The sequence below is a fragment of the Ranitomeya imitator genome, chromosome 1, assembly GCF_032444005.1.
Source record: "Ranitomeya imitator isolate aRanImi1 chromosome 1, aRanImi1.pri, whole genome shotgun sequence".
Taxonomy (NCBI): Eukaryota; Metazoa; Chordata; class Amphibia; order Anura; family Dendrobatidae; genus Ranitomeya; species Ranitomeya imitator.
In genome coordinates this window covers 969,616,545-969,631,815 of record NC_091282.1, presented here as the reverse complement: position 1 = coordinate 969,631,815, position 15,271 = coordinate 969,616,545, and the positions used below count along the sequence as shown (strand labels likewise).

The following is a 15,271-nucleotide window of genomic DNA, read 5'->3' as shown; positions in this document are numbered from 1 at the left end:
ATTTTTGTTTGCTATTTTTTCTGTCCAGCTTGCTATATTGGTTTTTCTTGCTTGCTGGAAGCTCTGGGACGCAGAGGGAGCACCTCCGTACCGTTAGTCGGTGCGGAGGGTCTTTTTGCCCCCTCTGCGTGGTTGTTTGTAGGGTTTTGTGTTGACCGCAAAGCTATCTTTCCTATCTTTGGTCTGTTCAGTAAGTTGGGCCTCACTTTGCTAAATCTATTTCATCTCTGCGTTTGTATTTTCATCTCAACTCAGTCATTATATGTGGGGGGCTGCCTTTTCCTTTGGGGTATTTCTCTGAGGCAAGGTAGGCTTATTTTTCTATCTTCAGGGCTAGCTAGTTTCTCAGGCTGTGCTCGAGGCGCATAGGACTGGTCAGGAGCGCTCCACGGCTACCTTTAGTGTGGTTGGATAGGATTAGGGATTGCGGTCAGCAGAGTTCCCACGTCTCAGAGCTCGTCCTATGTTTTTGGTAATTGTCAGGTCACTTTGTGTGCTCTGAACTTCAAGGTCCATTGTGGTTCTGAATCACCTATCACAACAGCGAACCCAATGTTAAAGATAGGTATGCAGGACGCATGCAGAAGTAGGCGGACCTAAGCAGAAGTGGGCGGAGCTTCAGGGAGGAAGTCCGCAGCTGTCCGCAAAGCCCTGGTACACAAGTGTGCACGTAGCCTAACACGGTGCCAAAACCTTTTTTCTTGTATTCTAACCCTTGCATGGTTTATATATTAGTAGGGACTATGCAAGGTAGTGTATGTGGGTGCCGTATGGTTGCATCATGCACTAACATCTATTATTGAATCTTTGGTATGAGATCATTATTGGATCGACTAATGGAAATTTAGGCAAATGCGATTAGAAATTACTGTAACAAATATCATATCCAACAAGGCCATTGTTCTGTGTGTAGGCATAAAGGGATTGTACAGGATTATAAAGCATGGCTGCCTTTTTCCAGAATCCGAGCCAAAGCCTGTCCAATAATGCTCGCATCCTATATAGATGTGTGGACGCCGTATTTCTGTTTTTCTAGTCCTATACAAATCATTTAATGAGTATGACACAATGATTCCACATTCAAGTGCTTTTTTTTTTTTTTTTTGAGGACATGTGGTCTGGTAATGTGTGTGTGTGTGTGTGTGTGTGTTATTAACATGACCTTCTGGTTCTTTAATATCTCAGTTTACATGGAAGTAAAGAAAACCCTGAACACCAGTGTGAGTAAGCCCTTATGACAACACTCCACTGTTCTTCTTCCGATTGTTACTATTCTTATTGTTCATATGTCAGTCTCTTGTGACTGAATTGTATGAGGCTGTAAACGTGAGTGCTAATGGTAAGTAATAAGTGACGGGCATCTCCTAATGGAACAGGGTTTCACGTTTTTCTTGGTGAAGTAATGAATCCCAAGATACCACTACGCCATTTGTTTTGATCATACAGAAGCTGTATCTGAGCAGGTGCTTCTATCACACACGGAACATAATCAAAACTAGCCTTGTTCTGACACTTCTTTTTGCCGTGACAAATATCTCATTTTTGTTGGTTGTGCTACAACATGAGAACATAATCACATCGTTATCCATAAAATAGCGTGAGACAAGTGTATTCTAACACAGACGCGCATGAAAAGGTTAATGGGGCCATCCATAATTGAAAGAAAAAAAATTCTCCCCCCCCCCAAAAAAAAATTATAAAATATTTCTCTTCTGTTAAATTCCTTACTGTTCTGTTAGGACCTGATTACTGATGAATATGGTAAGATTGCTATCTCTCGATTGCTGTATATGGCTAGGAAATGAATAGCTGAATATTGGATAACTGATCAGATGCCCACAATTCCAGAATTCATAAATAAGATCAACTGGTTGTTGAATTTGGAAAAAGGTATTTATCTAAAAAGAAATGCTGTCACTAAATTCAAAAATTTTGGGCCCCATGGATTGACAGATCCGGCTTGGCATCGCAGAAATTGTAAAGATATACTGTCTGGGTCTATTCTAAACACAAGTGTCATGATCCAGTTCGGGGTTTGTTTTCTGCTATGCTCTCTACTGGTCATGCGGGGGTTAATCCCCTCGGCCTCGTTTTGGAGCTGGTTTGGCTCTTTAAGTCCGCTACAGTTTCCTGGCCAGCGTTAGTGATAGTTCATGCTTCCAGGCTAGAGCAGCTGACCCGTATACCCTGGTGATCCTTTTGCCTCTGACTTCCCGTATTTGTGTGTAAACCATTCCCTATCCCTGACATAGTGTTTGCCTGGTGGTTTCCTTACAGTGTATGACTCGGCCTGATCACTGAACCCCGCCTCTTGCTTTCCCTCTCTGATACTGCGTTCCTAGACCGACTTTGACGTCTGGCTTGTACCCCGACTTCATCTTATGTCTCACGTTTTGGATACCGCGCTCCCGTTTGGCTCTGACTTCTGGTTTGTCTCTGACTTTGTGCATGTTGTGACCTCTGGTACCTCTGCTCCTGACAGTTTCTGACTCTGCTCGTCTGGCCACTCTTTCGTTACCTGTGACACCTGTGCAGCTGCTCTGTGTTGCTACGCTGTTAATGTGCAACCTCTTTTCCCTCACCAGCTCCCCCTGGTAGAGGTTGTGCTAAACTGCACTGCAGCCGCATCACAAAAAGTATCCGAAGTCTCAGATGCAATGAGGATGTTCTTCACATTACTTCTACGATGGTTTGAACTCATTACACGTTCTGATAAATTGACTATAAGGCTAGGGTCACATTGCGTTTTAGTGTGAGCGCTAACGGACAGCGTTGCACGGCAAAATTAACGCCATTCAACGCGCCCGTTAGCGCTCCCATAGCCCGCAATGTAACCAGCGCATTGCTAGCGCATGTCCTTTTCGGCATGCGCTAGCGATGTGCCGGTCTTTTGCAGCGCGCCTCGGACGCTGCTTGCAGGGGATCTGCGAGAGCGGGGACGTTCACGCGGCCCCTTAAAAACATTGCGTTAGCGCAATCCGCTAGCGCTAAACGGATTGCCCTAACGCAATGTGACCCTAGCCTAATTAACCAACTGAGACATTCATTTCTTTACTGAACTGTAATCTTAATTTGCATTTTTGCACCTTAATATGGCCAGTTGTACAAGGGCAGGAAGGACCAGGGTTTGGGATTTGTGTTTTGTAAGGTTTCTAAACTGAAAATTTGGGTGAAAAATATTTGACTAAAAAAAAAAATCTCCACTGTTTCAGCATTGACAGTTCATATGGTCTTTGCTTATTTTCCCAGCGAGATGACAAGCAGTATGTCCACAACACCGCTGCGACCTGTCACTGGCCTCAGGTGCCTTGTGACATCGCTGTTGAGGCCAGTGATTGGCTGCGGCAGTCACATAGATGGATGGTGTGTAATCAAAGCAGGAAAATAGACAGCAGACTGAAAAACGGCATTTGATAAGGTGCTGTATTATCAGCGATTTCTATACAGACCTGGAACTATCATAGACTGTGTGATACAGGCCACATTCTGTAGTACAAAAGTCCATTACGAGGATACTTGGCGCTGGAAACTTACAGTATATGGCAAGGCTGCGAACAAACCCTGGGTACTGGAAATTCCTCACAGTCCTGCAGTTTATGATCCGAGTATTTCCTTGTCTAAAAGAAATAATTCCAATCACTGCCCTGTTTTAGGAAATGCTAATCATGGAAATCGTGTCTGGCAGTGCATGACTTTCTAAGTCAGAATATACTATTCTGCCTGCCAGAACGTTACTCAAGCAACTAATAACACAACAATCTCATTGACATCAAGAGGAATGCAAATATTGAGAACCTGAAATATTGTTTGTCTGACGAATGAGTAAATCAAGTCTTAAAGGGAATCTGTCACCACATTTGACCCATCTATACTATTAATATGGGCATACAAGCTATAAGCTGCTGTGAAGAGTGATCCCTGTATGTCTCATATCAGATGCCTTGTTGTTGAGAAATCCTCTTTTATCACTTTATATAAATGACCTCTTCCCGACTCTGGGGAGGACGCTGCCTGGATAATAACTCTGCCTCCAGAGATTATTTTACACTAGATGGTGGCCCGATTCGAACGCATCGGGTATTCTAGAATATGTATGTATGTACGGTATATAGCAGCCACATAGTATATAGCACAAGCCACGTAGTATATAGGAGCCATGTAGTATATAGCATACAAATAGTATGTGGCCTGTGCTATATAGTATGTGGCTGCTATATACATACATACATACTTATTGTAGAATACCCGATGTGTTGTATATAACGCAGCCCACGCAGTATCTAACACAGGCCACGTAGTATACAGCAGCCATGTAGTATATAACACTGCCCACGTAGTATATAGCAGCCATTTTGTATATAGTACTGCCCACGTAGTATATAGCAGCCATGTAGTATATAATTTTTATTTATATAGCGCCAACAAACTCCGCAGCACTTTACAATTAAGCTGGGACATGTACAGACAATAAATTCAGTACAAGTTAAGACAATTTAAACAGTGACATTAAGGGTGAGGTCCCTGCTCGCAAGCTTACAATCTACAAGGAAATGGGGGGACACAATAGGTGAAAAGTGCTTGTTATTTCAGGTCTGGCAATTGTAATAAATAGGGATTTTCATATAAAGCTGCATGATCCGGTCATCAGCCCATGTATTTAAGTGCAATAGTCAAGTATCAAGTGCAGTTATGTGCATGGAGGGTGTGGAGACAGATGAATAGTAGGGTGCAGATTCACATGCAGATAATATTTGGAAGGAGGGAACAGGACAAAGTTAGTTTACTGAGTAGTTGATTTGGTAGGCTTGTTTGAAGAGATGGGTTTTTAAAGCGCGCTTGAATAGGTCAGGGCTAGGTATCAGTCTGATTGTCTGGGGAAGTGCATTCCAGAGAGCTGGCGCAGCACGAGAGAAGTCTTGAAGACGGAGGTGCGAGGTTCGGATTACGGGGGATGTTAGTCTTAGGTCATTTGTAGAACGGAGGGCACGTGTAGGGCGATAGACGGAGATGAGAGAGGAGATATAAGGCGGTGTAGAACTGTGGAGAGCTTTGTGGGTGAGAGAGATGAGTTTATACTGGACCCTGTAGCAAATGGGTAGCCAGTGTAATGACTGGCACAAGATGGAGGCATCAGTGAAGCGGCTGGACAGAAATATTACCCTGGCTGCCGCATTTAAGATGGATTGGAGAGGAGAAAGTTTGGAAAGAGGGAGACCGATCAGAAGAGAGTTGCAGTAGTCCAGACGGGAATGAATGAGAGCGACAGTAAGAGTCTTAGCAGTTTCAAAGGTGAGTAAAGGTCGGATTCTGGAGATGTTTTTAAGATGCAGGTGACAGGAGCGAGTGAGTGATCGGATATAGGGAGTAAAGGAAAGTTCGGTGTCGAATATCACCCCAAGACAGCGGGCATGCTGCTTGGGAGTTATGGTTGAACCCTCCAGGGTAATTTCGATGTTGGGTAGAGTGAGGTTAGTAGAAGGGAGAAACACAAGTAGTTCAGTTTTGGAGAGATTTAGTTTCAGATAGAGGGAGGACATGATGTTAGAGACAGCAGACAGACAATCCTTGGTATTTTGAATTAGGGTAGGGGTGATGTCGGGGGAAGAAGTGTATAATTGGGTGTCGTCAGCATAGAGATGGTACTGGAACCAAAATCTGCTGATTGTTTGTCCAATAGGGGCAATGTATAGAGAGAAGAGGAGGGGGCCCAGGACTGAGCCCTGCGGAACCCCGATAGTAAGGGGACGAGGAGAGGAAGAGAAGCCGGCAAAAGGTACAGTGAAGGAGCGGTCAGAGAGGTAGGAGGAGAACCAGGAGAGGGCTGTGTCCTTGAGGCCTATGGATTATATAGTACTGTCCACGTAGTATATAGCAGCCATGTAGTATATAGTACTGTCCACGTAGTATATAGCAGCCATGTAGTATATAGTACTGTCCACGTAGTATATAGCAGCCATGTAGTATATAGTACTGTCCACATAGTATATAGCAGCCATGTAGTATATAGTACTGTCCACATAGTATATAGCAGCCATGTAGTATATAGTACTGCCCACATAGTATATAGCAGCCATGTAGCCCACGCAGTATTTAGCAGTGTGGGCACATATCCTTGTTAAAAAACAAGAATTAAAATAAAAAATAGTTACATACTTACCCCCTGGGATCCAACGGCGCTGTGGCGATGGGCGCGCGGCTGCCGCCATCTTCCGTTCCCAGGATGCATTGCGAAATTACCCAGAAGACTTAGTCTTCACAATTTCACAATGCATCTCTGGGACCGGAAGCTGGCGGAAGGTGCGAGCGCATCGTTGGACTGCGGAGGGCGAGTATAGCAGGTTTTTTTTAATTATTATTTTTAATATTAGATTTTTTTACTATTGACGCTGCATAGGCAGCATCAATAGTAAAACGTTGGGGACACACAGGGTTAATAGCAGCGGTAACGGAGTGCGTAACCCGCGGCATAACGCGGTCCGTCACCGCTGACATTAACCCTGTGTAAGCGGTCCCAGAGTGCATCTTTTAAGTCCCGCTTCCCTGATTGGTCGCGCCCAGCCGGCGCAACCAATCAGCGACATTGGAGCGGGATTTAAATCCCGCTTCCCTGATTGGTCGCGCCGGCATTACGTGATCACCCTATTTATTACATTTATGGCTGGACAGTACAATGAAAGTAATTGTTAGCATCCACCTTTCGTGTCTCCCCTATTTCTTCACAAAAACTCCCCAAAATCTCATTGTGGACACACAGCGTAAGGGATCAGGAGGGAAAGCTTAGCTCTTCTGGGGTGGACCGCACCATACATTGTGGACTTGTAACCCTTCCTTTTATCCTTTCCCAATCCTCAGTCGAACTTGATTGACATTTGAGTATTTCAACCATATCTATATATATAATTGTCTAAGGGGTACTTTCATCTGTTTGTCTGTAGCAGAAATCCCGGGTCGCCGATTGGTCGACAGGCACAGTCCAGCCGAGAATTGGCCCCTCCCTACTTCCGTCCAGTCAGTGCCCCCTCCATACTCCTCCAGTCAGCGCCCACATAGTGTTTTACGACTGCGTTACACCACGGTGTAACGCAGTCCGTTAACGCTGCCATTAACCGTGTAAGTGTGCCCAACTTTTTACTATTGATGCAGCATCAATAGTAAAAACATATAATGTTAAAAATAATAATAAAAATTAAAAAACATTATATTCTCACCTTCCGCGCCAGTCTTTCCCGATCCTCGCGACGCTCCGGTCCCAAGAATGCATTGTGGCAATAACCGGACATGACGTAGCGGTCTCGCAAGACCGCTACATCATCACGTTTTATTGCCACAAGGCATTACTGGGAGCGGAGCGACGAACATCGGTAAAGGCCTGGCCTGAATCCGGGGGCCGCCGGAAGGTAAGTATATAACTATTTTTTTACCAGGAATATGGTGCCCACATTGCTATATAATGTGGGCTGTGTTATATACTGCGTGGGTTGTGTTATATACTGCGTGGGTTGTGTTATATACTGCGTGGGCTGTGTTATATACTGTGTGGGCTGTGTTATATAGTACGTCAGCTGTGCTATATACTACGTGGCTGTGCAATATACTACATGGCTGTGTTATATACTATGTGGGCTGTGTTATATACTGCGTGGGCTGTGCAATATAGTAAGTGACTGTGCTATATACTACATACATATTCTAGAATACCCGATGCGTTAGAATCGGGCCACCATCTAGTACACTATATAACCATTTAATGTGATATTACTAATGTTTATTTTTATAGGTCAGCTAAGCAAGCATATCTCTGGATTCTCCCAGGACACACACGGCACACACGTATTGGCAATCTTAGCTATATGTTCCTGTCTTGTTTCCATTTTTAGAAGTGACAAAACCGGCTGAAGAGCAGCAGACTGTGCTGTATTCACAGCTCAAAAGACCAATGCCAATGGTGCACACTGTCAAGGCAAGTCGTCCCAGGGTGCCTGATACTGCACCCACAGATGTCGGTAATGAAAGGGTGTTACCTGGAGAGGTACCAGGTGAGGAGGACAATACACTCCAAATTTGCTCTCTGCTTTATTTTTCCTTTTGTAATTTCTTGCTTGATTGCAGTGAACAATAATTGTAGGCCCATAGAACTAGCATCATCCACTTAATGGAGCCCCATCATTATGAAAATGCACTCAAATCCAGCAAGTGTTGAAAAAAATCGGATCCGTTTTTTTCCCATAGAGTTGTATTAGCGCTGGATTGTGCCTGATGGCCACATGTTTCATCTGTTTTTTGTCAGATCCGTCTAAAATTATTTTTCTGGCGGCCGGAGAAAAGGTTCATACAGGAAGTCCAAACTCTATCCCCAGGTTCATTAAAAAAATCCGGATCCAGAAAAAAAACAGATCCGTTGCATCAGTTTTTCACAATTTGCAATGGATCCGTTTTTTTACAAATTACATACTGATGTAAAAAACTCCCCAAATACTCAACGTGTGCATGTGGCCTTATGGCTCCTTAACACATCCGTGTTTCCAGTACATCTGGAATCCATTTCTCCCATGGCTCCCACACGTACTCATTGTAACCGACACTGCTATGTACATGTCTGTGTTTGTACATGGACTGTGTGTCCTTGAAAAACACAAGGAGACATATCCTTTTTCCTATCGCCACGACAGCACCCACAACGAGAGAGGGGATCCGCCCACCTTCCGGACAGGAACCTACAGGTTAAAAAGGGGCGGTCCCCCTCGCCCTCCAGTTTGGGTTCCTGTCCGGACGGCGGGAGCCTACAGGTCGTTTCACCTACCCGGGTCCGCCAAGCCTCTGTGCGGTGTCCAGGTGAGAACGGCAGAGTCGGGGGCCCGGAAGCAGCGTCGGGGGAAGTCCTGTGTCCAGCTTCCCCCCTCGTCTGGCAAGGAGCGGCTGAATGCCGAAGTGGCGTTCCCAAGGGAAGGCACGCCGCCCTGGGTCGTCCACACGCGCGCGACGCTGCGGGAGCAGGTCGGCGCTTATGACCCGGAAGTGATCGATCGACTTCCGGAGGAGACCGGGAGGAGGAGCGCGGGACTTTTGAAAAGGAGCAGCGCTCAGGTGAGAGGTGTGTGCGGCAATATGTCTTCAGCAGGAGACGCTGAACACCGACAGGCAGGAGAGCACAGGTCTCATAGCGGCGAACGTGGGCAGCAGGATCCTGGCAAACCAGCGTCACGTCGCGCCTCACCCCCTCAAAAACCGGTACTCTACATTTTTTCAGCAGTGGTGAGTGTAATATGTAAACCATTGCCTGATACAGCCGTTTTCTACACTATGCTTTATTATAGGGGAAAAAGGTCTCCAAATCCAAGCATAAGCAGTGTGCTGTATGCACAGAGCCTCTACCTGACACCTATGTTAAAAAGTTATGCCAATTATGCATATGTCGTATGTTAGAAGAAGAGGCCCCTCTCCGGGTATCGGATCTGAGGGAAGTAATTAGGGAAGAAATAAAATCATCCCTTAAGACCAGACGGCATGAAAAAAGCAGTGTGGAGTTGGTGTCCGATTCCAGCCCTTCAGTACAAGAAGGCGAGTGTTCGGAAAGTTCTTCGGCATCCTCTTCAGATGAGGAGGGAAGACCTTGCTTTTCCATGGAGGGTATGGAAACCTTAATTAAGGCAGTCCGTGCAACTATGGGGGTTGCAGAGAGTAAAGAATCAAAAACAACCCAGGAGATCATGTTCGCAGGGCTGAGCCAGAGAAGTCGGAAAGCTTTCCCAGTGATGGATTCTGTTAAAGATCTGGTCAAACGGGAGTGGGACAAGCTGGATAAAGGGTTTTTACCTTCAGCTGCAAAAAGAAGGTACCCCTTTGAAGATGACACTTTGTCACAGTGGATGAAGGTTCCTAAAATAGATGCAGCAGTAGCCTCTACTTCAAAAACAGCCTCACTTCCGTTAGAAGATGTAGGGCTCCTCAAGGATCCTTCAGATAGAAAGGCTGACATGCTCCTTAAAAAACTATGGGAGTCATCATCTGGAGCCTTTAAGCCGGCTATTGCAGGCACCTGTACGGCCAGATCAATCATGGTCTGGGTGACTCAGCTGGAGGAGCAGCTTAAAGTGAAGGTACCCAGGGATAAGTTGCTGAATTCCCTGTCTCAGGTCAGAGAAGGAGCAGCTTATCTAGCAGACGCCTCAATTGATTCTCTGAAATTGGCTGCAAGATCGGCAGGTCTTTCGAATGCAGCCAGACGGGCTCTATGGCTAAAGACATGGAAGGGGGATGCCCAGGCTAAGGCCAAACTTTGCTCCATTCCATGTAGGGGTGAGTACCTATTCGGCCCTGTGCTGGATGACATCCTTGCAAAGGCAGAAGATAGGAAGAAGGGATTTCCTAAAACGTTTAATCCCACTTTTAGGAACGCCTTCCGAAGACGCATGCCCTTCAGGAGATTCCAGCCAGACCAGCAGGGATATAATCGCGATTCGGAAACATCAGATCATAAGAAGAAAGGTGGATACTATAGGAACCCTTCATCTTTCTCAAGACGTAGACGTAACTACAGATAGAACAGATCTACCAGTAGGGGGAAGACTAAAGTTCTTCTCAGATAGATGGAAAAAGATTACTTCTAGTGCCTGGATAATGGGGGTGGTTGAGTCCGGATTAAAATTAGAATTTTTGAGAACTCCCCCAGATCATTTTGTGATAACATCACTGGACACTCCGGCCCAACAACAGGCCTTAGAATTAGAGATTCAACAATTGCTTACAAAGCGAGTTATTGAAGAAGTACCAAAACATCAGGAGAAGACAGGCTTTTATTCTCCGCTATTCTTAATCTCTAAACCTGATGGGTCCTTTAGGACTATCATAAATTTACGTAAATTGAATAGATATCTTCAGTACCACGCTTTTAAGATGGAATCCATTAAGTCAACAACTAAGCTTTTGTTTCCTAGGTGCTACATGTCGGTCTTGGATCTAAAAGATGCGTACTACCATCTTCCAGTTCACAGAAATCACCAGCAATTCCTCAGGATTGCAGTATGGGTAAACCATCAGATTAAACATTTTCAATTTTTGGCAATGCCCTTTGGCCTGTCCATGGCACCTAGAGTTTTTACTAAGGTTGTCTCTGAAGTAATGGCCCATATTAGGGAAAGAGAAACCCTTGTGGTGCCCTATCTAGACAATTTTTTTGATAGTAGGAAATTCAATTGACCAGTGTACGTCTAGGGTAAATGCCATAATATCATCCCTACAGGATCTCGGATGGATAATCAACTGGGAAAAGTCAAAACTGGAACCCACAAGACGTCAAATGTTCCTAGGAGTTCTTCTAGACTCAGAAGATCAGTCATCCTTCCTACCAGAAGAGAAGAAGCGGAAGATCGTTCAAAGGATCACGGCCGTAAGAAAAGCTCCAAACTTAAGTTTAAGAGACGCAATGTCTCTACTAGGATCTTTGACTGCGTGTATATCGGCAGTAAGATGGGCTCAGGCTCATACCCGAATACTTCAGTACGAAGTTCTTCGAGCAGAAAAAGATCTTCACGGTGCTCTGAGCAGAAAGTTCAAATTATCTCCCGCCACTCTTCACGATCTGAGATGGTGGCTCAATCCAGCACATTTGTCAAAAGGAGTTCTCTGGACCATCACTCCGGACAATATAGTTACAACAGATGCCAGCCCGTTCGGTTGGGGAGCCCATATGGGAGACATTCTAACCCAAGGGCGATGGTCGAGTCAGGAGTCCCAGAATTCCTCGAATCTAAGAGAGCTTACTGCAGTCTATCAGGCTCTTTTTTCCTTACTACCATCCCTGAGGAATACGCATGTACAGATACAAACAGACAATATGACTGTGGTAGCCTACATCAATCATCAGGGGGGGACAAGGTCTCGATCCCTGATGACCACTACAGCACAGATATTGTCCCTGGCCGAGAAACACTTACAATCCCTGTCGGCAGTACATATAAGAGGGGAACTCAATATAGAGGCGGACTACCTCAGTCGCCATTCCCTTCGTCAGGGAGAGTGGTCCCTAGACCAACAGATATTCGATCAGATAGTCAATCTGTGGGGTTTGCCGACAATAGATCTGTTTGCTACGAGGAAGAACAGGAAGGTCAGGAAGTTCGCATCCTTACACATAACAGACCAAACATTTATAGTGGATTCCCTTCGTGTCCGTTGGGACTTCCAGCTGGCATATGCCTTTCCCCCAATGTGTCTGATTCCGATAGTTCTCAGGAAGATCCGGGAGGAAAGAGCCAGAGTGATCCTAATTGCCCCCTTCTGGCCCAGGAGGCCTTGGTTCTCTCTCCTCATGACAATGTCTGTGACCGATCCCTGGGTGTTGCCAGTGGTTCCGGAACTCCTCTCTCAGGGCCCTTTTCATCATCCAAATTTGGAGACTCTTCACTTAACGGCCTGGAATTTGAGAGGGAGCTTCTGAGGGAGAGGGGGTTCTCTAACGCTTTAATAGCTACTTTATTGAAAAGTAGGAAGGAGGTCACTACAAAGATCTACTCGAAAATTTGGAAAAAATTCCTTTTGTTTCATCAGCAACCATTAGGAGATAAGGCTCCGATTTCAGCTATTTTAGAATTCCTTCAGAAAGGTTGGGAATTGGGCTTAGCGGTCAACACTCTAAGAGTTCATGTTTCAGCCTTGGGAGCTCTATATAACAGTGATGTAGCTGGTAATAGATGGGTTGCTAGGTTTATTAAGGCATGTCAGCGTTCTAACCCAATCCATATTGTAAGAGTACCCCCTTGGGATTTAAATATGGTACTTGAGGCGTTGACTGAACCTCCGTTCGAGCCATTAGACTCTATTTCAATAAAAAATTTTACCTTAAAAACAGCTCTACTCTTAGCATTAACATCTGCCAGGAGGGTCAGTGATATACATGCGTTATCAGTAGATCCTCCCTATCTAATAATTCTCCAGGATAAGATTGTCTTAAAGCCTGATCCTGCATATTTACCAAAAGTAGCATCTAAATTTCATAGAAGTCAGGAGATTTATTTACCATCTTTCTATGAAAATCCAGGTTCAGAAGAGGAGAAAAAATATCATACCCTAGATGTAAAGAGGGCGATATTAGAATACCTTGATAGGACACAAAGCTGGAGACAGAGTAGGGCTCTGTTTGTTTCTTTACAGAATCGGAAAAAGGGTTCTGGTGTCACGAAGAACTCTATCAATAGATGGATTAAAGAAGCGATATGTCTTGCCTACTCTGCCAGGGGAGTAACACCACCAGAAGGCATCAGGGCGCACTCCACTCGGGCTATGGCATCATCCTGGGCGGAGAAGGCAGATGTCCCCATTGAAATGATATGTAAGGCGGCAACTTGGTCATCACCTTCCACCTTTTATAAGCACTATCGCCTTGATCTATCTGCTAATTCCAGCTTACAGTTTGGCCGTTCAGTACTTAGTGCTGTGGTCCCTCCCAGTTAAATAGTCTTTGAAAGTCTCTCGTTGTGGGTGCTGTCGTGGCGATAGGAAAACCGGTTTTTACGTACCGGTAATAGGATTTTACAGAGTCCACAACAGCACCCATACATTCCCCCCGTATTTAGTTCTTATTCCTGCACTCTGTTGGAAGGTGTGCCGTAGAGTTCACTCTATAGAGGTGGTGGTATTTAGGATTGTTTAATATGATATTGTCATGTACTGATTCATTGGCGGTAACCCTTGTACTCTGGAACACAAACTGGAGGGCGAGGGGGACCGCCCCTTTTTAACCTGTAGGTTCCTGTCCGGAAGGTGGGCGGATCCCCTCTCTCGTTGTGGGTGCTGTCGTGGACTCTGTAAAATCCTATTACCGGTACGTAAAAACCGGTTTTTTTCCGCAGCATAGATGACAAGGTCCAATACAATTCTATGGGTCAGTGAAAAACCGCTACTGCACAAAGATGCCATCCATGTGCCATCCGTGTGCTGTCAGTGTTTAAAGAGAATCTGTCACTCCCAAAATGAACGGTGAGCCAAGCCCACCGGCATCAGGGGCTTATCTACAGCATTATGTAGAAGCGCCGGACCCGGACCAGCAGCGGGAACACCCCTGGGTGAGTATAATATAAACTCTTTTTCTCATCTTTCAGGATACATCGGAGGCTTATCTACAGCATTCCCGAATGCTGTAGATAAGCCCCTGATGCCGGTGGGCTTACCTCATCCTCAATTTTGGGGGTGACAGGTTCCCTTTGCAAAGTATAGGAGAATCTTTGTAACTTATTTATTTACTGATGGCAAAAACAGACACATGGATGACAAACAAAAACATTGATGGCGCCGGTATTATTTTTTTCACGTACATGCTTAAACATGGACGTGTGAAGGAGGCCTTACAGAGCAGCGGGAGCTGAGCAGATTGATATAGTTTTGTGAGAAAAGATACGGTATAACCCATATTTATTAATTTACACCTCTGCCCTTTCTGGTATTTTGGGTCCAGTTGGCGGTCCTATCAGTGACTGACAGCCTTCCTTGTATAAGTGTGCGTACAGAGATAGCTGTCAGTCACTGACCACCTACTGGACCCAAAATACCAGAAAGGGCAGAAGTGTAAATGATGAAATCACAGGTTATACTGAATCTTTTCTCACAAAACTATATCAATCTGCTCAGGTCCCGCTGCTCTATAAGGCCTCCTTCACACGCCCATGTTTTAACATGTATGTGAAAAAAATAATACCGGTGCATCAATGTTTTTGATCAGTTCGTCATCCATGTGTCCGTTTTTACCATCCGTAAATAAATTACAAAGATCTTTAACATGGTGCTTGCAGATTGAATGGCGATTTCAACAAGGAGAGATAATAGACCTGACGGACAAGCTTGAGCTTCTACGGGTCCAAGCTAGGCACTAAATGGACCCTTAGAAGCGCAAGCTAGGTGTGAAACGGCCATAGTCAGCCAGGTCTATTGTCTCTCCTTGTTGAAACTCCCTTGCCACCTGCACAACCGCACTTTATGATGTTATCCGTATAAAGAAATAAAGGATTTTTCACCTTCAAGGATCGGGGGAGTGCTGCCATTTCTTTCCTCTTTGTTGGATAGTTTATGCATTCTCCGGTAATGCACCACCCTGAAAAGATCCGAACAAGAATAATAATAATCTTTATTTATATAGCGCCAACATATTCCGCAGCGCTTTACAGTTTAACAGTTTCAAACACAAAAGTCATAAGTAACAACGTTAATACAATAATTAAAGCAAAATAAGACGACCCTGCTCGTGAGAGCTTACAATCTACAATGAGGTGGGGGAGATACA

At 44.9% G+C, this 15,271-nt stretch overlaps 1 protein-coding gene across 4 annotated transcripts in view; it reads left to right on the top strand.

The window, feature by feature from the left end:
* The window catches only part of CASP6 (caspase 6), an 84,585-nt gene that overhangs the window by 8,263 nt on the left and 61,051 nt on the right, over nucleotides 1-15,271 (top strand). The window contains exon 2 of one of the 4 annotated variants that reach the window (XM_069743841.1): nucleotides 7,878-8,036. The exons of the other annotated variants lie outside the window; for them this stretch is intronic. Within the exon in view, the coding sequence (XP_069599942.1) occupies nucleotides 7,878-8,036 (159 nt within the window). The remainder of the gene's footprint in view (nucleotides 1-7,877; nucleotides 8,037-15,271) is intronic. 4 annotated transcript variants of the gene reach the window in all.